This window comes from Choloepus didactylus, chromosome 3 (assembly GCF_015220235.1).
Source record: "Choloepus didactylus isolate mChoDid1 chromosome 3, mChoDid1.pri, whole genome shotgun sequence".
Classification (NCBI taxonomy): Eukaryota; Metazoa; Chordata; class Mammalia; order Pilosa; family Megalonychidae; genus Choloepus; species Choloepus didactylus.
Window position 1 is genome coordinate 131163848 of NC_051309.1, and position 25849 is coordinate 131189696.

Sequence of the window (25849 nt, forward strand, 5' to 3'; positions counted from 1 at the left end):
AGATGTAGAATGAGATTAATGTTGTTTTCTTGCCTGTTAACACATTTGCTCTGCAGCCCATGGATCAAGGAGTCATTTCAACTTTCAAGTCTTATTATTTAAATACATTTCATAAAGCTATACATGTCCTAGATGGTGATTCCTCTGATGGATATGGACAAAGTAAATTGATAAACTTCTGGAAAGGATTCACCACTCTAGATTCCATTAAAAGCATCCACAATTCATGGGAGGAGGTCAAAATATCAACAATAACAGGAGTTTTGAAGAATTGATTCCAACCCTCATGGATACCTTGAGAGGTTGAAGACTTCAGTGGATGCTGTAACTTCTGATGTGGAAATAGCAAGAGAACTAGAAGTCGAAGTAGAGCCTGAAGATGTGACCAAATTGCTGCAATCTCATGATAAAACTTTAACAGATGAGGAGTGAGTTGCTTCCTATGATTGAATAAGGAAAGTGGTTTCTTGAGAGGGAATCTGCTGAAGATGCTGGGAATATTGTTGAAATGACAACCAAGGGTTTAGAATTAAGTTAATAAAGTAGCAGAAGGTTTTGAGAGGATTTACTCCTATTTTGCAAGAAGTTCTGTGGGTAAAATGCCATTAAACAGTACTGCATGCTACAGAGTGTTGGGGACGATTAAGGTAGCATGTATAAAATCCACCCTCAGCGATGCCGGAGATATGCAACATGACCGCTAGGGCTGATGCAATAGCGGCTTAAGTTGCCCTCAGCCTTCTACGGAAGTGATAGCCGTTCGCGCCTAAGATTTGCGCCTAGAGTGCTAGCTTTACTACCTGCCTTCTACCCCAGCAACAGTAGCCACCAATCCTGTGCTAGCCTTACATCTGCCATCCGCCCTAGCAACAGCAGCAGCCAATCCTAGACTGCCACCCGCCTTTGCAGCCACCAATCCTAGGCCGCCACCCGTTCGTACTAGCCACTCCCTCTACCTTAGAGTATATATACCCTGCCTCTTCAATAAAGTTTTGCAGCTTGATCAGAAACCTGTCTTGCTGTCGTTCCTCGCGTCTCTTGTCCCATACCATTCCTCCCTCACAGGATTTGGAGCTTCCGTTGAACGTCCCGCCGGCTGGGACAACAGAGAAATCTTTGGTTAAAGGAAGAGTCAATCAATGTGACAAATTTCATTGTCTTATTTTAAGAAATTGCGACAGCCACCCCAACCTTAAGCAATCCCCACCCTGATCAGTCAGCAGCCATCAACATCAAGGCAGGACCCTCTACCAGCAAGAAGATTATGTCTCCCTGAAGGCTCAGATGATGGTTAGCATTTTTTAGCAATAAATTATTTTTTAATTAAGGTATAAAAAATTGCTTATTAGACATAATGCTATCGCACACTTAATAGACTACAGTATGGTATAAACATAAATTTTATTATGGAGCCAAACCTGCAATATCTCTGAGGTATGCTTGTAAATACTTTTCCATAAACACGTTTCATACTTTTCCCTTGGATTCCACCACTCCTGCTCCCTGTGAGAGTTCTACCATCCTTCAACATTCTATTGAAATTCTGCTTAGTCCTGAAGGCCTACCCAGATCCTCACTGCAATGAACATCTCCTCTCTCTGTTCTCCATTTCACTTTGTACCTCTGTTACAACACTTACTCTGTACTATGCTTGCTCTATGTGCCAGTTTCCCACTATTAGTTCTCTGTCTCCCACACTAGAGTGTGAATAGGGGTTGTGTCCCATTGTCATCATTACACATCCAGCACTTAGCACAGCATACCCTAAATAGTTGTTGAATGAGTGCATGGATGGATCAATGGATGGATTGTTAGTCCTTGGAATGTAAGCACCTAGTTCTACTTTTTTAATTAATTAATTTATTTATTTTAAAACAAGCTCTGGCTGGTTTATTAAAGAAAATTTTTTACATGATTTGCTTGTCACCAGTCTGTTCTGGCATGCTTCTAATGATATCAGAATCACCTGGGTCAATGATAGCCAGTGTGCATACTCTGTAATATTTTCTGCATGCTGTGCTCAATTCAATATTATTGCCACTGTAGTGATGGACACCAGTTTTGGCCAACATGGCATAGTACTCTATTTCAGATTTCCTCAAAGCTGGGCAGTTCTTGGCAAGGATGACTAGTTTTGCTTTGCCTTGCCTGATCGTCTTCAGAGTCTGCTTGTATCCCAGCACGTACTTTCCTCTTTTCATAATGAGTTGGAGCCTAGAGTTGACAGACTCCAGAGACTTTTCATCTTCCTTGTGGCCACCATCTTCCTGCCTTAGGTGTGGGACAGCCCCCAATGAAGAGCAGCCACCAAGATGGCTGGGGAGTGAGCAGTTCTATTTATTTTTGTAATCACTGCCATGCATTGCATAGAATAGGTACTAATATGTGTTTTCAGTGAGCTCCTTGAAAGTTTGTTTTATTTGCTTTTATACCCCAACTCCTTACTACACAACATGGCACCACAGTAGGTACTCAATAAATGTTTAAGGAATCAATAAGTAAATAATTGCTCATTTAAAAAAAATAAGTGTAAATCAACATTTATCATTCCTTCCTGTACCACAATGGATAGTATGTGCATATATTCCACTTTGGAAACCACTGATTTAGAAATTGGGTGCCGAAACCCTTGGTTGAGGTATAGGCACTAGAGTTGGAGATAGTAGTGTTCCTTGCTTGCACCCTCTCCTAGGTAAACAAAGAATGGATGTACCTAGGGTGGATGACTTACATGCATTTGTGGAAATATGAGGTATCATTCTTTAGGCCTGCCTCTGCTAGAGCAGTCCTGTAAGGAAAACACACTATTTTTATTGGGACAGGTGCCCCAGACTTTTGAACCCCATTTATTTCCCATGTGAAGAATGAATTAACTCTTTGACTCAAGATGCAGAATTAAAGCCCTCTTAGGAGTTTTAACAAATTCTTCTCTGGTAAAAGTCCACTTGGATCACACATAAAAGAATTTTGCTACTGTAAACATAGAGGTAGAGTGTTATGTCATTGTCTACAAAAAACAGGAATTCCCAAGCAATCTGCCAGCAGCAGAGTTAACATCTACATGTGTTAGGAAAGGATGTCAGCTGAGAATGTTCCAGAGAAACTTTTTAAAAACAGAATATCTGGGTAATTTAAGTAAAATTATATGAGGATTTCTTTTTCTTTTCTGTAAAATGGGGGCAATAATAGTACTTGTCACAAAAATTTTGTAAGGATCACATGAGATAATGCAAATGAAGCTTTGGCTTGATCTTAATATATAATGTTCTTATTATTATATAATGTTTTTCTTATTACTGTTGCTGTTATTATATTATTATTATGATACCCCCCTTCCACACTTTCCCATGCCCCTTTTCTGGTGCTGATCCATGATTAGTATAGGATAACTGAAGGAGGCTTAGGTAATACAACTTACAGTGAAGAGGGGGATGGATACTCTCTTACTATTGTGACATACATACATACATACATACATACAATAATAGCTCACATTTATCGAGTGCTTGCTATCTTCCAGACACTCTTCTAAGTGCTTTACATGAGTCAATTTATTTAATCCCTTCATAATTCTATGTGTTAGATACTCTCACCATCTGTGTTTTACAGTTAAGGAAACTGAATTACAGAGGAAATTGAGTAATTTATCCAAGGTCACCAAGCTAGAAGAACTGGAATCAAATCCAAGCAACCTAGTTGATAGCAGGATATGACTATATTTTAGATAATCTACCCAGAGGCAAACCAAGTGGGTCCTTGTGCCCCCTCCCTTCCTCCATCCTTAATGTGAAACTCATGGGGCCTGTCTGGCAATGGTACCCAATGGAGCTGAATGGTTGGAAATGCACAGTGGAACTCAGCATAAAAGAGAAGACCCCGGGCTTGGGAAAGAGGTTGGGGCAAGGAAAAGAGGTCAAGAGTGGAGGAAGAGAGACAAGAGATAGGATCCAGGGCAGAGTGCCAAAAGTGGTCCTCTAAGCAGGGCTGCATGATTCTGTATTTGTGCACTACACAAGCACTTTAGCCAAGGGACAAAATTATAATTGGAATCTAGGCTGCTGTTAACTTGTCAACTGTACCAATAGTTCTGATAAAGGAAAATGAGAATCTCAAGTACAGTAGGGATATAAAAAAAGACATATTTGAGAGGCATGTTGAAACTATGTTCAGATGTGTTTGGTTGAACTCTAAAGATTAACATCTGGGATATGAGATCACAGTGGATTTGCATATGTGGATATAGCTTAAAAGATAGCTAAGTTTGTGGAATTGATTAGTTTGCCTTCAAGTGGACTTAGATCAGGAAGAGAAAAGATTCAGGGAAGAATTTGGGGAAATAACTAATAAAGTGACACATGGCAGTGAAGGAAACTCAGAAGAAATGGAGAAGGAGGAGGCAAATCATGAGAGATGAATGTCATAAGAACCTACTTAGTGAGTTTGTGTTAGGTGGAAAAATATTATTTTATTAGATTAGTATGCAATTCAGTACCAATGAGAATGAATGAGATGAAGATATTTAGTTAACTAAGGGGAAGCAATCTGAGTTGCTTGGTAGGGGATGGAAATCTTTTGCAAGGAGCTTGGAAGTGAGGGATAAGAAGATAGAAATAAAAGTTTTGTTGGTTAAGAAAATGGGAAGTGGAGCAATAATGAGTAATTGTTGGGTCTTGGGAATTGTATTTTTAGGATATAAAGAGGAAAAAGAGAAGAGAAGATAGAAAAATTGAAGGTGAAAGTTGTAAAGGCATAATAGAGAGCCAGGCATCTGAAGCCACAGAAAGCAGAAACATCAAGAACCCAAATGGAGAATAATCTTCAGAAGAAACACTTCCCTCTTGGAAATTAAAAATATGGAAGAGAGGAGAAGTAAACATATAAATTCTATTTTTCATGAAAGGTAAGTTAAGGGATAACTTCTAGCTTCTTACTGGAGGAGAAGGCAGGATAGGGAATTGGGGGATAGGGGAAAAGATAGGATCAAAGAAGTGAAAAGTATTGGGAAGAGTTTTGAAGTAGCCATTGGGGGAAATGAGATGAGGAGTCAACCAAGGAGAAATAACAATAGAGGACATTGTTATTTTTTTAATTTATTGAGTATTTATTGAGTACTTTTTATCTAATGGTGAGGTGCTATATGAATGCAAGAGGGGAAAAAAAAAAACAGACTTCCTTGCCAGTAGCCTCTGGTTGGGGAGCTAATAAACAAAAATAACTACATTATAAGGAGATAACAAGATGAGAACCATATGAATATGTCCAGTAAATGCAAAATAAATTTAAAGATAACCATAGGAATATTTCTTGGATGTCGCAGAACTCAAAGAGTGCTTATAACTTTAGTAAGTTAAATTGGGTGGCAGTTAAGGAAGATTTAATGGAGAGCATGAAGTCTGGTCTAGGCCATTAAGAAGATGCAGGAAAAAAAAATCCTTTTTAAGTGTAGACATATAGGGAAGATATTACAGGCACAGAACTAAAATCAGTGGCGCAGAAGTGTGGAAGCACTAAACTAGCTCACTTTTACTCCTGGGATAAAGTCTTCATGTAATCAGATCACAGCTGGGTCCTTTTTCTAGAGCACTTTGTGTGGCAGGCTAAAAAGTTTGGACATTTCCCAAGAAACTAAGAGAGCAACTGAAGGTTTTTGAATTTGGAAACAAGATAAAGTAACATTATTCTAGCAGATGTTAAGTACAAATTGGAAAGCTTTAATGACAGTTTAGGCAAAAAGTTGTCAAGACTCTTTCTTCACTTTTTAAATTCTAGTGAATGCTGTAAATACTAGAATATACCTGGTTTTGCTTCATTGTCATAGTTCACCAATTTCTCCCCTTTTTCCCCTAGCTTCCAGTGTCCTTGATTTCTGGTCCTTTAACTCCTCCAAATTTTCAGTCTTCTTTTTAGCTCCTATCCTGTCCTCTTGGTCTGCTTTGGCCTGTATTCCACTGTTCTTTTTTTGTGTGCACTGTCCTGCTCTCTGTTCTGACTTCATTCAGGAGGCTGGCCTGCATGCTTTGGTCTCACTACAGTGAATTCCAGTAAACTAAGGAGCCTGTGTCATTGATGTCCTAATGTTGCTGATATTTTCTGTAGTATTTTCTATGACTTTAGCGATTACTGATGTCTGATGTCATTTTATTACATAAGTTCAATACACTATTTCTGCCTTTTTTGGTATTATGACTAACTTGAGTATATTAAATTTAGTATGGTGTTTTTGTGAGTGGAAGAAAAGGACAGTCACACTTACAAAAGGCAGAGACCTTACAAGTCCCAACATTTTACTTAACTTTCACTCATTTTTAACTAAAGTAAATTTGGGACTCGTGCCAGTTTGAATGTATTATGTCCCCCAAATGCAATTATCTTTGATGTAATCTTGTGTGGGCAGACCTATCAGTGTTGATGAGATTGTAATTCTTTGAGTGTTTCCATGGAGATTTGCCTCACCCAACTGTGGGTGATGACTCTGATTGGATAATTTCCATAGAGGTGTTGGCCCGCCCATTCAGGGTGGGTCTGAATTAAATTACTGGAGCACTACATAAGATCAGACAGAAGGAGCAAGCTGCTACAGCCAAAAGGGACACTCTGAGGAATGCACTGGAACTGAGAGAGGAGCTTCAGCTTACAGAGACAGTTTGGAGACAGCCTTTGAAAGCAGACTCTTGCTCCAGAGAAGCTAAGAGAGAACAAATGCCCCAATAGCAACTAAGTGACATTTTTGAGGAGCTGATGCCTAGAGAGGAACATCCTGGGACAGAACCATTTTGAAACCAGAACTTGGAGCAGATGTCAGCCACGTGCCTCCCCAGCTAATAGAGGTTTTCCAGATGCCATTGGCCATCCTCCAGTGAAGGTACCCGATTGCTGATGTGTTACCTTGGACACTTTATGGCCTCAAGACTGTAAGTGTGTAACCAAATAAACCCCCTTTTATAAAAGCCAATCAATTCTGGTGTTTTGCATTCTGGAAGCATTAGCAAACCAGAACACTCATTAATGTTAGAGTCATTAAATCATATACATTAGTTTGATCTTTATGCTCTCCTCAAAGTACCGAAATAGTGCAGTTCATTTCTATTTGGATAAATTGTTTTTCTACTTAATAAATTATCTATTTCTGCCTTCTTGTAGAGTGACTTCTCATATAGTGTTGCAAAATATTGAACATTTAAAATATGTGAGGTGAAAATATATAAGGGGTGAAAAATAAATAGAAGTCTTGATTTTGGAAAATGGCTATATCTGCACACATGTTGTATGTTCCCTATGCCATTTGAATCTATACTAACTTTTAAATATCATTATAGTAGTTTCTAAGTATCTCAAAATTACTTTTAAGCAGAAATAATTATTTTAAAATGGAAATTTTGAGTAATTAATGCTTAAAGCAAATTGTATTAAAGGCTATAAGAAAGTATGAAGTAGTAAAATTGACTTTTTAACTATAAATTAAATATTTTATCAACTCCTCAGTCCTGCACTTCTGCTTTTTCTACTTGAAAGCTTCTTCTCATCTTTCTTCTTCTGCAAAGAGAGACACTCAAACTTGGTTTTATCTCAAGAGTTCAAGTTGGGGTGAAAAAAATGAATAGAAAGTCTTCATTCTGGAAAATGTATCTGTTTTGAAGTTCATCTGGAATAAATTGTTTTTGTATTTTGTACAGAAAAGTATATCTAACTTCATAATGAAGTTGATTATTATTTAATTTGTTATATAAATAAAGCATAATGTTTTTTAAAGCCTATGTATAACACTTTTTCCAAGCATGACAGATTAAGTGAAAACAAAGGGAGTGAACAAAAGTGGGAGGGGGACATGAATCTGTATCTGCTTGGAGGAAGAAGGCAGTACGATTGGGGAGTGCAATTTACATGAGCATCTGCGTCTTTTGTCATGTTTTGGATGGATGACCTGAGTCTGATATATTGGTGAATAGCATTAACAAAGGTCTGGTTGTCAAAGGCTAGGAAGAAAAATGCAATTAGCCACAGCAATGAGGTGATGTCTGTGTTTGGGGGAAAAAAAACAATACCTAACTGGCAATAGAAAATATTGAAATTATACCAGTGAAAGTCCAGAATTTTGAGTGTGTGTGTGTGTTAAGCAGTAATATCTTTGCATTCTTTCCCATAAAATAGGTGTGATCATATTAGCTTGCCTTAAATAGCGTAGTCAATATAGAGTTTTATTGGAAGCTAAAAAAAATCTATATTGAGATTCTAAATCCTTCTACTACTTTATTATAATCTATTATATAGTGATTTTAACTCAGTGGGATATGACAGAAGAGTCTTTTTTGTTATTGGTTTATGTGATGCAAGCAAATATATACCTATTACTAAATAATGCCATGGTGAACTCATTAAATTTGTAACTTATACTAATTTCACCAACATGATGTTGCAATACTGTTTGTTTCTATTTAAAGAAAATTAGAATTAAGTAAAAGAACACTGGAGTCCAAAAGAAGTTTGCTCTTTTTGGTCTCATGTATTTTTTTCCTCCCTAAACCATGCCATCCAGAGTAGAGAACCATATCTAATCTCCCAATTAGGTCAGGCCCCAGGATAATCAATCTCCTTAACAGCAGATGCCTTGTTTTAGCAAATGAATGCTTGGTTTCAAAAGCAGTTTTGTGTTGAGGAAAGAAGGCAGTTGGCATGGGTGATTAGAACTCTTTTAAACCCTATAAAAGCTTCAGTAGATTGTTTTATACCCACACTTTGTGAATTGAAGTAAATGCTGTATATACTCATCTCAAAATGAAAATGGTGGGGATTTTATACAGCCTGTGAGAACATCTATATGCATATAAATGGAATTATTGGAAGTCTGAAATTTTTATGTCTGTTTGAATTAAATTGTGGTTTTTGATAAAAACTAAAACAAGTATATGTATTTTTAGTAAGTGAACTTCATAATTATTATTTTCCTTAATAACAATAATTTAATTATTAGATTAACATTTATTAAATTGAAAATATAATGACAACATGATTCTTATATATATATTTTTGGATTACATTTACATTAGTTTGTAAATGCCTTTCTTCATATCTGATGCCTTTTCAGCTCATGCCTGTATTGTATGTAAAAAGATTATGTGAGACAACTTTGAAATCAAGAAGAAATCATTTAAAATTAATGTTTATAAACAGCATATATTAAGTCAGAATTATGGATTGACTTCATTTTGCTCACAACTCAACTCATTTAATCTAAGATATATTGAAATATAGGTAAATACTTTCCAATAAAGTGTAAGTTTAAAAATACCTCTAAGACCTTAATAAATTATTTTAGATAATCATTGTTTAAAATCTAATTCCTGGAACTCATCAGTGATGCCTATAAAATAATTCAAGAGGTCACATAAGAACCTATTTCCTGTTGTAGGAGAACAGATTATACAAATTAAAGCATTGAGTTGGAACATTTGTAAGGTAGGTAAGAAAAAAGCATTCATCAGGATATTCTGGATACTGGTCAGGTTTGCCAAATTTTTCTTGCTACTTTGAAATTGTTTCAATTTTACCTAATCTATAGAAAGTTAATATTTTCCATAGTGAAAATTGAGAAGACATCTGAAACAAAAGTTAAAAGCAGATGAACAAAATTTGAAAAACATTTGATGCTAATTTTTACCTTTTCACACAACCTAAATGTTGGTAAATGTGTAGAATTACATTATTTTTTACATGAGGTTTTAAGGCTAAATTGGTGATAAGGTAGAAATCCAGTGAGAAAATTAGATGCCTAAGGAAGATTTTAAAAATACAGACATTCCTAATAATACAAATACCTAAAAGCACTGTGACAATTTACTGTGCCTAGTCTAATTTGTAACAGCATTTTAATATGATTAGTAGAACAGCTTTGGTATGTTAACAACCTTAAATTTTTAATCGAAGAATGGTTTGATGCCAGACCTATTATTCAGCTACATTTCAAATATAAAACTTAAATTATTATAACATGTTAGACAATTCATATTTGATTTAATGAAATTAACACTTAGGTTTATACAATAGCTTTTTTACTGAGCTCCCCATGATTTTCAGAATCCAGAGACTTGCAGATTTGCATAGACAGACAGAAAGATAGACACACACATGCACTACTATAATATGAAAGGAAGCCTGAAAGAAAATATACCAAAATGTTAACATATTTTGGGTGATTTACAGAATCTTCTTTATTGTATTAAATTGGCTTAGAAAATCTGTTTTCAGTTTCTATAATATTATAGTCCCAACATAGGTGATGTATAGTTTGACAATTATCTTTTTCTTGTCCTCTTGAACCTCTGGAAGGACATAAATACTATTGTTTTCCTTGGCACTGCTAATTTGGCCATATTGTTGAAATAAAAGTTACGGAAGTATTTAATAATTGTAAACTCTAAGGAGTATATTGTAGTGAAAGCATGCTAGAAATGATCCAAGATTATAAACAGTAAACATATAAACAGTAAACATGTAAACAGAAATTATACCTTTCTAATACTTTGAGAATATGTAGTTTAAAATACTACTAGGTATCAAATTTTAATATTTATAATCATTTGAATCTTTTCATAACTTTTTCATATTTTTTTCACTTTTTAGTGAGCCATAAGATAATTACTTGTCTCCCTTCCAGTACTTTTCCTGTTTTTTAACATAGTAGATCTTTTATAATACAACGGTTTTGCACTATGCACATGGATTTGAACATGGTAATGGCCCTATGCATTTTATGTGTTTCCACTGACCATTTAACCTCAATTCCTTTTGAGAAGTTTCTGAAATTTAACTTAGATGTTAGTTTTCACTTTATATATATTCACTTTCATATACTAAAACAAATAATCATAGGACTTTAGAGCCAGATGGGATGTTAAAGAAAAGGATTAATTAGGTACTAATTAATCAGATATTAATTAATTAATTCTACCCCTATTATTTCACAGAATTTAAGGCATGTTAATTATTATTGTGCCATAAATCATTATTATGACATACAATGTTGTGATTTTTAACTCTCTAGTGCAGTGGTTTCCCATACAATCTGTTGCTCCCCGGTTTATAAATCTTCACAAAACCCCCATACTTTACCTCTGTGTTATCTTGAGTTGAAGAAAGAAGAAAATGTAAGAGTCATCAAAGTCAGTGAATTCATTTTCATATTAAATGACTTTTTTATCATGGAAAGTTAGATAATTTGTCAAATAGAAATACTCATATTTCAGATATGATTATATAACAGTGAAAAATGTGGATATTTTCCTTAAGAATTACTTAATAGAAGTTTTTACCTACCATTGATTGAATGAATAAAAAATGGCAAAGTTGAAATACTATTATGTCCATTTTGCAGATAAGGAAACTAAGTCCTATAGAGAGGAGGTAGTATGCCCAAGGTCAGGCAGGAAATCACAATCTCTTTTAACATCTAAATCAATAACATTCTTAAATTTAGCAGCATTTTGAATTCAGGCTGTAGACTTTGTTTTCTATTGCACTGAGAAATTGGAAAAAAATTGAATAGAACTTTAATAGAGTCCCCGACTTGTACACTAGATAATGTACACTCTACCTACTTTCCCTGGTAATCTTTACTCTCTCCCACATTGACAGTTTTCCCACTTTCTACTGGTCCTTTCTCATTAGCATACAACAACGATGACAGCGACAACCACACCATCCTATGACCCTACTCCCTCTGGCCCACTATGCCCCATTTCTTTGTTTATTTTTGCAAAAATCTTCAAAGGATTGCTCCAATTCTCATCATCCCAGTATCTCTTAAACCTATTTCAATCAGACTTTCACTAGGACTATTCTTTAAAAACTGTTTTTATCAAGGTCCCAATGACCCACATGTTGCTAAATCCATTGGAAAGTATCAGTCCTCATCTTACTTCATTTAATTGCAGCATTTGACACAACTGATCATTTCTTCCTCCTAGATATTCTTTCTTCAGGTTACTACACAAATACAATGTTCTCTTGTGTTTTTTCCTATATCACACTTCACCATATTTCTATTCCAAATCTTCTCTTAAACTCCATACCTATATCTAACTGTTGATTTCACGTTTCACTTTAATGTCTAATAACCATTTTCTAAACTGAACCCTGGATCTTCTTTCATCCCAAACCTGCTCTGCAGTCTTTTATATCTTAGTTGATGTCAACTTCATCCTGCCAGTTGCTCAGGCCAGAATTCATGGTGTTATCCTTCATTTCTCTCAAACCATGTCACCAATCATTCCTGAAAGTCAGTTGGCTTATGTAAAAAATATGTGAAGAGTGCAGATGACAAATTATTTGAATTAATAAATAAATTAAGTAAGGTCACTCGATAACAAGTCAATATGAAAAACAATCATATTTATATGTAGCTGCAAAAGGCAAATAGAAAATGAATTTAAAAATTGGTACCATTTTCAATAGTATCAAAAATTTATTGTGCTGGTTTGAATCTGTTATGTACCCCATAAAAGACTTTGTTCTTTTATCCACTCTTGTGTGGGCAGATCTATTATGGGTGGGATCTGTTGATTAGATTAATTCTATGGAGATGTGACTCCACCTATTCAAGATGGGTCTTCATCCTTTCCTGTAGTCCTTTGAGAGAGGAGAGAAGAGAGAGAGAGAGAGAGAGAGAGAGAGAGAGAGAGAGAGAGAGAGAGAGAGAGGGAGAGAGATAGGGAGAGAGAGCTCAGAGAAGCTGAGAGAGACATATTGGAGAGAAGATAAGACATGTAATCCATAGTTTGCCCCTGGGAGAAGCTAAGAGAGAAGATAAGAGAGAGAAGCTAAGACAGAAGCCTGGAAACATTTTGAAGAAAGCCACAGAAACCAGAAGCTAAACCCAGGAGACGATCAGCAGGTTTCATCCATGAGCCTTCCCATGTAACAGAGGAGCCCTAGATACCAATGGCCTTTCTTTAGAGAAGGTATCATTCTGTTGATGCATTAATTGAGACATTTTCATGACTTTAGAACTGTAAATTGGTGAACTAATAGACCCCCATTTTAAAAGCCAATCCATTTCTGGTATATTGCATTTCAGTGCTTTAGCAAACTGAAACATACATCAAATGCCTAGACTAAATTTAACGAAAGAGGTGCAAGTACCCTGTACTAAAAACTACAAAATATTATCTACAGATATGAAAGAAAACAGAAATAATTTGAAAGATATGACATGTTCATGGAATGGAAGTGGCCAATTTTCTCCAACTGATCTATAGATTAATATAATCCTAATCTAAATCCCTATATGTGTGTATGTGTGTGTATGAATGTGCCTGTGAGTGTGTGTATGTGTGTAAATGACAAGGTGATTCTAAAATTTATATGGAAATGCAAAAGGGCAAAATATAGCCAAGGTGATCTTGTTGAAGGAGAATAAAGCTGAAGGACTTGTTTTTTTCCCACTCTTTTCCTTTTCAATTTTTTATTAGAAAATTGTAGGTGTAGAAAAAAATCATGCAAAAAATAGAGTTCCCATGCATGCCCCCTATACACAGTTTTCTATAGTAACACTTTGCGTTAATGTAGTACCTTTGTTACAATTGATGAACGATATTATAATTATACTATTAACTATAGTCCATAGTTTATATTAGAATTCACTGTTTGTGTTGTACAGGCCTATGTTGTTTTTAAAATTTATTCTAGAAACATATATATATAACCTAAAAGTTGCCCCTTTTAATCATATTCATATATATAATTCACTAGTGCTAATTACACTCATAATATTGTGCTATCATCACCACCATCCACCACCAAAACTTTGCCATCACTTCAAACAGGAGTTCTGTACCAATTAAGCAATTACTCCCCATTCCCTACCTGAACCCAGCTCCTGGTATCTTGTATTTTAGTTTCTGACCCTATAAATTTGTTTATCCTAAAGGTTTCATATCAGTGAGATCATATAGTATTTGTCCTTTTATGACTGCATGTATCAAAACTTCATTCTTTTTATGACTAAGTAATATTCCATTGTATGTATATACCACATTTTGTTTATCCATTCATTGGTTGATGGATACTTGGGTTGCTTCCATCATTTGGCAATTGACAGTAATGCTGCTAACATTGGTATGCAAATGTCTGTTTGAGTTTCTGCTTTCAATTCTTTTGAATGAATACCCAGAAGTGGGATTGCCAGGTAATATGGTAATTCTATACTTAACTTTCTGAAGGTCTGCCAAACTGTTTTCCACAGTGGCCATACCATTCTCCATTCCTACCAACAATGAATGAGTGTTCCTATTTCTCCAAACTTCTGAAACACTTGTTATTTTCCATTCTTTCACAGTAACCATTCTAGTGTGCGTGAAATGGTATCTCATTGTGGTTTTGATTTGCATTTCCCTAATTTCTAATGATGAGCATCTTTAAGTGTGCTTATTGGCCATTTGTACATCTTCTTTGAAGAAATGTCTACTCAAGTCTTTAGCCATTTTTAAGTTGGGGCTTTTTTTTTTGTTGTTGTTGAGTTATAGGATTTTTTTAAAAATATATTCTGGATATGAAACTCCTATTGGATATGTGGTTTTGAAATATTTTCTCTCATTCTGTTGGTTGTCTTTTTACTTTCATGTTGAAGTCCTTTGATGCACTAAAGCTTTTAATTCTGATGAAATCTAATTTATCTATTTTTTCCTTTGTTGCTCATGCTTTTGGGGTAAAGTCAAAAAACCATTGCCTACCACAAGGTCCTGAAGATGTTTCTCTCTGTTTTCTTCTAGGAGTTTTATAGTCTTGCTTCTTATATTTAGGTCTTTGATCCATTTTGAGTTATTATTATTATTATTATTATTATTATTATTATTATTATTATTTGTATATGGTGTGAGGTAGGGGTCCATCTTCCTTCTTTTGCATATGGGTATCCTGTTTCCCAACACTGTTTGTTGAAGAGACTATCTTTCCTGACTGACTGAACTTGGCAGCCTTGATAAAATTCAATTGGCCATAGATGTGAGGGTTTATTTCTGAATAATCAAGTAGATTCCATTAGTCTATATGTCTGTCCTGGTTCCAAGACCATGCTGTTTTGATGACTGGAGCTTTGTAATAAGTTTAAACTTGGGAAGTATAAATCCTACAACTTTGCTCTTCTTTTTTCAAGATAGTTTTGGCTACTTCAAACTCTTATTGTTCCTCATAAATAAGGTGATTGGCTTTTCCATTTCTACAAAGAATGTTGTTGGAATTTTTATGGGGATTGCATTGACTTGTAAATCACTTGGGGTAGAATTAACATCTTAACAATATTTATTCTTCTAATCCATGAACATGGACTGTCCTTCTTTGATATCTTTTAGCAATGTTCTGTAGATTTCCAAGTATAAGCCTTTTAAATCCTTTGTTAAATTTATTCCTAGATATTTGATTCTTTTAGTTGCTATTGAAAAAGGAATTTTTTTTTGATTTCCTCTTCAGATTGTTCATTACTAGTGTGTAGAGACACTACTAAGTTTTTGCATTGATCTTGTATCCCACAACTTTGCTGAATTCATTTATTAGTTCTAGAAGCTTTGTTGTGGATATTTATGATTTTTCATATGTATGTGGTGGTTTGAAGGTGTGTGTACCCCAGAAAAGCATGTTCTTAAATCTAAACCATTCCTGTGGGTATAAACCCATTGTAAACAGGACATTTTGATGAAGCTACTGCAGTTAAGGTGTGACCCACCTCATTCAGGATGGTTCTTAATCCTATTACTGGAGTCCTTTATAAATGGAATAAATATACACAAAGAGAAATTCAGCGAAACAAGAAGCTGAAATCAACAAAACCTGGAAGAGAAAGGAAAGACCAGGAGATGTTGCCATGTGCCTTGCCATATAGTTCAGTTAATGGCGCTACATGCTTTTAAGAAAATATGTTGATGCTATTCCATACACTTTGCTGGTATAATACTAATGAATGTCATGCATGATTATAGTCTTGCAAAAAGCCAGATTGACTTTCCAGGAGTAATTGATTAATAATGTCTAGTGACTGAAAAGGGAGAATTCCAATTGGCTTCTTATCAGCTAAAAAGAGAGAGTGTGCTGGAGGGTTGCTGCAACCAGCTCTGCCTGCATTGTTCCTAAAGATGGCAGATCTCTTATAATTGCTAAGGGGGCCCATAAGAATTTATACTATATAAATACTTATTAAAAAATTGCTCTCCTCCCACTCCCTTCCTCTATCTTATCCTGTACTTCAGGGTACCATCTTGTTCTGGATTTGGAATGGGAGGGTCTGATTTATAAACCTACCTCTGTCATTTCCTGTGGGAACTTGAGTTGGCCTCTTAACCTCTCTAAACTGTGTTTTCTTTTTCATCTATAAAGTGGTAATATTAATGTCTTTCTTGAACAGTTTGTATGAAGATTAAATGAGATACTGTAGATAATGCAAGTAAATAGTGTTAAACAGTACCTGGCATAGAGTAAGTCCTCACTAAATAATATCTACTAGGACTAATACCTTTCCTGGTATCATAACCACATCACACACTGCCTCTAAAATGTCAAATCCCGCCTAATTCTAGAGTTGGAGTCAATGGGCCAACTTAGACTCCTGTACTGACTCTTTCACTTTCTGGGGTCACCTGAAGTCTGTTTCTTCCTTTATAAAATAGTAATAATGGCTGGATCACCTGCTTTATAGATTGTTAAAGGTTGAAGAATATGGTGGCAATGTTATTTAGGGAGAAGAGTGGAATATAGTTAGGATCTTGTTATTGTTGCAGGAAAAAATATGTGTCCCTTTTGCCTTCCTTTTGCTCTTATCTTTTGGGTTTTCTCTTTGGGGCACTATTTCTCCAAACTGCTGACATTCACATGTACTAGAACAATAGTTCTCAAAACTCATGGTCTCAGAACCCCTTTATACTCCTTAAAATTATTGAGGATCCCAAGTTCTTTTATTTATGTAGATTATATATATGGGTATTTATTATATTAGAAATTAAAACTGAGATAATTTAAAGATATCATTTACTAATTAATTTAAAAATAACAGTGAAAATCTATTGCATGTTATAGTAAATAATATAATTTTTTTGAAAAATATTTATGGTTTTAAAAACAAAAAAATAGCAAGAACAGTGGCACTGATTTACATTTTTGTAAGTCTTTTTAATGTCTGGCTTAAAAGCAGATGGCTGGATTCTCTTATCTTCTGAATTTAATCTGTTGCAAAATGTTGTTTTGGTTGAAGTATATAAAGAAAATATGGCTTCATACAGGCATGTAGTTGGAAAATGGAGGAGCATTTTAGTAACTTTTCAGATAATTGTGGATATTACTCTTTGATATTACACCAAAACTCAAGGGGTAGTTTGTTAAAAGTTAGTTGCAATGTGAAATATGAAACTGTATGTGCTGGTTTCAATCTGTTATGTACCCCAGAAAAGTCTGTGCTCTTTTAATCCATTCTTATGAAGGAGACCTACTGTGGGTGGGATCTTTTGGTTAGGCTGCTTCCATGGAGATGTGACCCCACCCATTCAGGGTGAGTCTTAATCCCCTTGCCAGAGTCTTTTATGAGAGGATAAAAGACAGATGAAACTCAGAGAGCTCAGAGAAGCTGAGAGAGACATTTTGGAGAGACACTTTTGAAGACAGTCATTGAAACCAGAACCAGGAGAGAAACTAAGAGAGAAGCTCAGAGACATTTCAGAGAAAGCCATTTTGAAACCAGAACCCAGGAGAAGAAGGACCAGCAGACGTCTCCATGTGCCTTCCCATGTGACAAAGGAATCCTGGATGCCATTGGCCTTTCCTCAGAGGAGGTATCTACCTCTTATTGCCTTAATTTGGACATTTTCATGGCCTTAGAACTGTAAATTTGCAATCTAATAAATCCCCATTGTAAAAACCAAACTATTTCTGGTGTATTGCATTCTGACAGCTTTAGCAAACCAAACACTGTATAAATGAACATCTTATAATTTCTAACCTGCTTCTCAAGAAATATTTGTGTGTCTCACTTGTCTTTTTATGAAAAAAAAAATTGTAATATTAGAGTCATAACAGAACAACACCAAACACATTCTGAAAGGTATTTAAACAGTTTAATTTCCATCAAAGTTATTTTCTAGAATATTCAAGTGCCGCTCAAATCTCTGAATCTGAAATCATAATTCTTAGATAAATCCACTTAAAGTTTATTAGTTATTGTGTATACCATCTCTCAAAGCCTTTGCTTTTCATCTATTTGGAGGTAACTTTATGTCTATGAATTAAGCACATATAGGCAACACAGAAATACAATTAAAGTTGATCAATGGTTTTTGGCATGGTGTTTTTACTATTCCGTATTTCTGTCATTTCTATAACTATAAAGAAAGTAATTTCCAAACAAAATATTGGCTTGAGCCTTGAGAATCAAAATATTGATTTCAAAAAGAAAATGTTTGCTTCAGTGGTAACTGTTTCTACCAGAAGTTGAAGCCAAAATATGCATTTCTTTTTAGGACACTCATAAAATGTGTCTGATGTTATTAGAAATAATTTAGAACACTCCCACACATTGCTTTTGATGATGCCCCCTTTCTTTCTAAATATTTGTACAAAAATTGACAACTGGCTGATTAAAAAAAACTCCTTAAAATCCCTTTTCCTTTCAAAATTGAGGACTGATTGTTTCCACCATGAAATGTGGACAATATGTTTGCATGTTCTCTTTTTTTGAATTACAAAAAACAATGATGTCATGTTTTTCTTGCAGTGTAATAGCAGTGCTAAAGGATTCATCCTATAACTATCAACTATATTCAAGATTCTGAGTAAACCATACTTTTTCTACCCTACTATCCCAAAATAGATCTGGTTCCCCTATTGTGTCCTCTTATCCTTATCACCCTGGATTTCCCTTTTCTGAACTCCTTTCTGTTCCTAATTATTTATTTGCACTATCAGTTGATTAATGCCTGCCTCCCTCACTATAATGTAAGGTCCAAGAAGGAAGGATCTGAACCTGTTCACTCTTATATGGCCAGGACCTAGCCAGTGTTTTGCACTTATTAAGAACATATGATTCCCAAATCTAAATCTCCATATCTCAGTCTTTCTCTCAAACAGTGGTTCTGCTTCGTTCAGGTATTTTCCATACCTTTCCAACCAGATGGCCACCCTTTTAAACCCACTAAGTTTGTGATTAAATTCATTATTTTTCTTACCACACCAGTTATCTTCTGTGCTTGTGTCCCATCAAAAGCACTACTCTTCCTACCAACTGCCTTTACGCTGCCTTCATCTCTGCTTTCACTGAACTCCACCAATTCTCTCCTTTAACTTCTCACTGGCATTGATAGAGGTTCCAGTTCCTTGCCATATCATTTTCTAGAGCATCCTGAGTGTCCACATGACATAGCAACTGGCCAAAGATATACAAATCCTATCCCACTTCCTGTTCCAGAGAGAAGCAGCATGAATTTATCATTCATTCACTTGTCTGATACCATGTTAGTAGCAGCAGTAGCAGTAGTAAGAGTAGTATTCATAGCAATAATAAAAATAATAATAGTTAATATTTATATTGTTATATAATGTCTCATATTCCTTTACTTCCTTAGGATCTTAATTTCACAAATTTTGTGGGTCTGTTCCCTCAGGACACAGAAAATAACTGCATCCCTTGTACAGTAACTATGTCACCCTGAAACTCGCTTAACAGTGCCTGGACTGTCTTACACTGGTCTTCCTTATAGTACCCTATTGCATCTTTCCAGTTATTTTGAACCCACCTAGTGCAGATATCAGTGTTCGATGTGCAGCTTTTAGAGCACACCTCTCCATTGTTTTCTGGATTCTAGTTCTCTACTTTAAGAAAAGAAAGTGACATTTCTCTTTATAATAAGAACCTCTTCCATTTTTATTTGTTCATTGACAAAATATATCAGTTTTCTCTTGATGGAAATAATGGTTTGGGTACAATCACCAGACTCCCTGTATCAAAGATAATTTGTGATATGGTGTCGAGAAGGTACTTGTGGCCATAGACAAAACCCCAACCCTCCAGAAGTGAGCCCTTACAGAGTTTCCTACTTGACCCTGAATATAGTCTAAAACAGAACAGGAAGGAAAATTATTCGGGAAGCTGATCTACAGCTGCATATCAAGGGCCTGCGTTAAGAATTTAAAGAACTGCATACAGCATTATAGTCCTTATGGAATTTTGCCGTCTTTGGGTTTTACAAGTTATGAAGATATTTTCCTTTTATTTATCTAAACATCTCACATTTCTGAAATCATTTCTTTTACAGTTAAAATAAGCTTAAAATATAACATTTAAATTAAATTAATATTAAAACTACACTAATAAAGCATTAAAAATAAATATTTGACTATATATCTATAAGATGGTCAGCAGAGAAAGCTTGCTGGTATAAAATTAATTCGAGCATTATCCTTTTTTTTCAATACTTTCCAATAAAAATGGCAGAGTGGAGAGTTGTCATTTGAATATTCTAATTCACCATTGAACATAGTGAAGAGTCCCTAATAGGGAGTAGGCCTTTTCTTAAATGTCCCATTTTCATAACTTCAGACCCTCAACATTCTTCTTCAAGTTATGCAACTTCTTCTTCTGCCTTCTTTTCTTCAGTTCAATTTGTCCAGCTAATCAGGTAGTTTTCTTCTCCACTCTCCAGTCTGTGTGCTTTTCTTTTATAGCTTGCTTTCTTGCTTTTTTTTTTTTTTCTTAAAAAAAAAAAAAAAAAGCACACACATTTCATTTCCAGAATGTGGTTGGGTTGATACCTAATGCAGATCACTGCCATTACTCATTTGCATTTTTTCAACTTTCTTTGCTCTGAGTCCTTTCTTAATAAGCCACTGAAAAGTATTATTGTTTTAGAAGATATTTGGATTTATTTGGGCTTTGGTTGTTACTTGATAAGTTGAGAGTCTAAAACAGAACAGGAAGGAAAACTATTCGGGAAGCTGATCTACAGCTGCATATCAAGGGCCTGCATTAAGAATTTAAAGAACTGCATACAGCATTATAGTCCTTATGGAATTTTGCAGTTAAATTTTGCAGCAAGGAAAGCTTGCTGGTATAAAATTAATTCGAACATTATCCTTTTTTTTTCAATACTTTCCAATAAAAATGGCAGAGTGGAGAGTTGTCATTTGAATATTCTAATTCACCATTGAACATAGTGAAGAGTCCCTAATGGATTCACTCCCATTTCTCTTTGGCTTTACCAAGAGCTACAATAACAACCTCTTCCTCCTTAGACTCACTGATCTCATTTACTGGCAGACCTTGGGCTTCAGAGGATTAAAGAGTATTCAACTTTACACAATGCTCTGCCTTCTTTTTTTTTTTTTTTTTTTTTTTTTTTTTAGATACATCTACAATTTTATTACAAAACTGTTCTCTTAGCATTAGTTGGTTACAGTGATAGCAAGATACTGTCAGTGTGGCAGAGAAGCTCTAAAGTTAACATGCATTCCCTGCTTACTGAACCTAAATTTAAGTTACCTCATACTCCTTACGCACAAGTTACCTGCAATCCTTACTGCTGCAAATACACCATTTTAGGGAGGAGTTGATGCTAACAGATTAGACTAAATGTTCAAAAGACTACAGAAGTTCCTTTACGGATTTTCTTTTCCTTTTTCCCCTCCAAAGTTACTTTACATTAAAAGAATCAAATTACTTAGAGCTCCTCTGAATAGCAGCAGAGCCCAAGGAGCATTGCACTTAGTTATTGTTAAAAAGCAATACCTTTACAATGCATGTTTAACGCCAGCACAGGCAAAGGGGTGGTTGCTCTAGTTTTAAACTCCTGCATTAGAGTCCCTTAAAAAAATAAAAGTATTGAATCAAGTTCTTCTGAATGGTGTTATTGCTGTGCCTTTGATGGTGGGTCACTTTCTGTGCTGTGTTTGCTTTGAAGGGATCTTCCAATGTATCGCCAATATTCCTTTCTTATAGTGTCCTTTTCTTTCGCTAGGATTTCACATAACTCTAATGCTTTATTAAGAATGTCCTCCTTATTGTCACATTGGTTTTCTAGCATGTCTTCATAGATATCCACAAGAAAGGCAATTAGGTAGGGAGAACTGTGACTTGGTTGTAAATCAAGTAATTGATTTAACAGATTAGGATATTTGGAAAGGCCACGATCCTGCAAAATCCCTTTCAAATAGTTCCATGCACTTTCATTATGTGGTACCAGTTTGATCATTTCCAGAGTGTACTGGACTTCTTTCTCCAATATGGCAGAATCATTGTAGCCAGTGGTGTTAGAAATTACAAAGTATCTTTGGTTCCAGACAGAGTTATTTCTCACATCTTCTATGAGAAGTTGGTCTACATATTGCAGCTCATTATCCCAAAGTTTAAATTCCTGGATAACCCATTGTCGATGCTGCCAGGCATGGTAATTCTTTGCATCCTGGTTAAGAATATCAGCAATGAACTCAAGCTCCTGAGATGGATCTTTCAGCCATTCCACTAAGACTCGCCTATGGTGCCAAACTTGATAGTTTTTGGGCTGTTCCTCAATTATTGCAGTGATGTAGTTCATTTCCTCATGTAGATCCTTTTGAAGTGACTTTAAGAGAACTCTCCGAAAATGCCACACTGTATAATTGGCTGCATTTAACTCAATGGCATCCCGGGTTAACTTAAAAGCTCGCTCACTTCTCTCATCACGCTGCAGAACAGCACGGAAATAATCATAAACATCTCTAAATTTTTCACTATAAATGATCTGGACCACTGGATTGGGGCCATCATTCTGTGGTACTGGATCTATATCAGCCCATTCTGCTCTGTCCCTGTACAGGACATAGGTGGGCGAATCCAGGCTCAGAAACCCTTCGTCCATAGGGGACGCCACAGCTTCTCCGGCCTCGACCGCCATCTCTTCTTCCACCTGCAGCTGCTGTTGCTGTGGGGGCGGTGGGTGCGGCTGGGGTGGTGGCTGCTCCGGCTGACCAGGCTCGCTGCCCTGCGCTGCCTCCCCGACCCCCTCAGTGGCCGCCATCTCACCTCAGACCGCAGCCGCTCTGCCTTCTTTTTATATCAGTTATTCAAAACTCCCTGGAACCTATCAGTGTCCACATAAATAGAATCCTCCAATTCTGTATTAGCCATAGCTCCAATCTCATCATCATCATATTGCACATCAAACTTATCAAACCCCTCATCATGTAGGGTCAGCTGCTCATTTCTTCTCATGACTGGGAACATCATGGAATACTCTGTGAAGTGACATCTCAGCTTTCCAGAACAAGTGGCTTTCTGTGATTCTTTGTGGTTTGACCCAGGACATACTCATTTGATCATGCATTTTGAGAGTTATAGTCATTATTCCTCACTACCACTTCTCTTCTTATCCACTTCTTCCCACTCACTGCCATCTTTAGCTTCAGATTTCTGTAGGTGTATTCCCTCTTCCTCTCCTGTTGGCAGACTGACCTGGAGAATAAAACCATCTTCATGCAGATTATCTGGATTATCGAAGTTAAATTCTTCATCAAGAGCCATAACAATGTTAGGATCCAAATCTGATGGGAATCAGGATTGAAAGCCTGAAACAGGAGCTGCTTTAAACACAAAAACAAAAACAAATAATCCAACATCTACCTCAAATTCTGATGCAAACACTGATGAAGGCAATTAATTCCAGTGCTTGAAATTACTGAAGTTTCTTCTTTCTCATCTCTCCTTTTATGTACACTGAAGGATTTTTCAGGAATAATCTCCAAGGGCTCAGATGTTTCTTTCAGTTGCTGCAGGTAGTCATGATCATCATTAAAGAATACTGCCTTCCTTCTCTGTTTTGCTCACCTTCTTTATCATTTAATTTCTGTGTAGGCAACAGGATAGCTCTGGGGTACTGCCCCATCTGCTGCTGAGGATCTGTTTGGCTCTGGTTGCCAGGGTGAGAAGACATTGGTTTTCTTCTCATTCATTCCATGATGCAGCCATCTGGGGCTCACTCCAAGAAGAAAGGCTACTATAGGCTGGAGGGTCCCAGAGGTGGTGAGATACCACCTCTTGCTTGGGAGCAGAAAAGGCCTAGCTTGCAGCTGTGTCTTTAGGTCCTATCATATGTCTGCCTTTGCCTTTTTGTTCAGACTTTTCCTATTTCAAAGTTATTTCAAACTTACAGGAAAGTTGCAAACATAATACAAAGGTAACACAAAGAACTCCAATATACCCTCTACCCGGATACCAAGATTTACTAACTGCCTTTTAAAGTGCAGGCCTAAAGACTTGGCCCAGGAACACAAAGAAAGCTGCAAATTTTATTCTACCCAACAATGCCTTAAAACACCCAATGCCTGCCTCAGCCACACCTGCAAGGTCAGCCAAAGCAGCCAAAAGAATCTCAAGTTACCTGTCAGACACACCATGTCCTACCCAGGCTCAAAAGCCCACTTAGCCCAATATGCTAAAGCCCTCAGCCCTGAATCTTGAAAAGTAAGGTTTTCCATGTTATTTTTGCTCCCTATCCCCAATCTAATCCTTATCTGTTTCTGAAGGTCCTCTGGCCAGTACCCAAGATGTTGGAGTTTTGTGAGATCATTACATAATACCGTTTTCACCCCATCCTGTGTCTGGAACTAACTGAGAGACAGATGCAGAATTTTGATAGGAGAAAATAATTACTTTGTACATCACTTTTATGAAAGGGAAAGCTGATTTCCAGAATCAAAGTGTCCCAGACTCTTGGCATCCGGATTCCTTATTTTCATTGAGAGGTTTTTCTACCTTAAACCAAAAATTCAACTCATGCTTTTAAAATGAGTCTCTACTAAATGCTGTTTTTTCATCAATCCACTGTTTTTACCTGGGTGAAGTCAAAATTTGGATTTCTTAAGATCTATGGCCAATATAGGTGACTCCCAATTTAGACAGGGCCCATTTAGCTGCTGGTACAGCTGGACAAGCATATGCTTCCCTCTTTCGCATCACAGATAGCTGACCCCAATGCAGAGCTCCTAGGGTCAAGTTGCCACTGAAAGAGGAATGGCTTGTATTGGACCTGCAAAATCAATTCTTCCAAATGTTCCAATCAGATGAGTCACTTATCATCTAGTAGGGACAGAAGTCAGAAGGTTACTCCTGTGGATGCACCACATGGAAACTTACATCTCAGTAAATGGATCCCCTTTCCCAATAAGCTAGATTGTCTAATACATCCATAAATAAGTTAAAGATAATTTTGGCCACCAAAAATCTCAAGTCTGAGGCAGTAGGCATAGAAGCAGCTTACTCAGAAGACTGAGCAAGCCTTAAAGTAACAGAACACATCTAGTCTCGTTCCTGAACAAGAAATGGTAGCTGGTACTATTATATAGCTAACCTACTAGTCAGTGAAAAGGTTCAAATTTAGATAACAGAAGATTTAGTTAGAGCAAATCAAATTTCCTATCCCTTTGACTTTCACGTTCTTTTCTCCAGTTTGAATTACAGAAAAGGAAGTTCAAACAGCCAGTTGTTTGTGGCATACTTAATGCCATTAAAAAACACTCCTGCCAAATTTTCTGGAAGCTAGAAGTAACTTGGAGGATATTTTCTAATTTTGTTTTATGACTCATTGTATTTTTAATTGTCTATAGAGATAATTTGAGAATTAAGGCACATGACAAAAAGAAGAATCTTCTATTAGACTTGCAACCAAATATTGCAATTTAGAATATAATTTGGTTCATAAGAAAATGTGTTCATTTACTTAAATAACTGACTGTATGAGTTAGGGTTCTCTAGGGAAACAGAATCAACAAGAGATATCTGTAAATATAAGATTTTATAAAAGTGTCTCACGCAACTGTGAGGATGCACAAGTAGGGCAGGCAGCGAACTGGCAAC

General features: G+C 36.1%; 2 protein-coding genes and 1 pseudogene across 2 annotated transcripts; all 3 read right to left on the reverse strand.

The window, feature by feature from the left end:
- Positions 1-1907: 1907 nt before the first annotated feature.
- On the reverse strand, positions 1908-11695 carry LOC119530434 (60S ribosomal protein L30-like). The gene is made up of 2 exons (XM_037831472.1): positions 11592-11695; positions 1908-2316 (listed from the first exon to the last, which is right to left on the reverse strand). Exons 1-2 carry the CDS (start codon positions 11693-11695, stop codon positions 1908-1910), a joined length of 513 nt encoding a protein of 170 aa, XP_037687400.1.
- An 8856-nt stretch (positions 11696-20551) lies between these two features.
- On the reverse strand, positions 20552-23927 carry LOC119530435 (annotated as a pseudogene).
- LOC119528792 (protein farnesyltransferase/geranylgeranyltransferase type-1 subunit alpha) lies at positions 21443-23026 on the reverse strand. The gene has a single exon (XM_037829046.1). The coding sequence runs from the start codon at positions 23013-23015 to the stop codon at positions 21867-21869; it is 1149 nt and encodes a 382-aa protein (XP_037684974.1). The 5' UTR covers positions 23016-23026; the 3' UTR covers positions 21443-21866.
- Positions 23928-25849: the final 1922 nt, after the last annotated feature.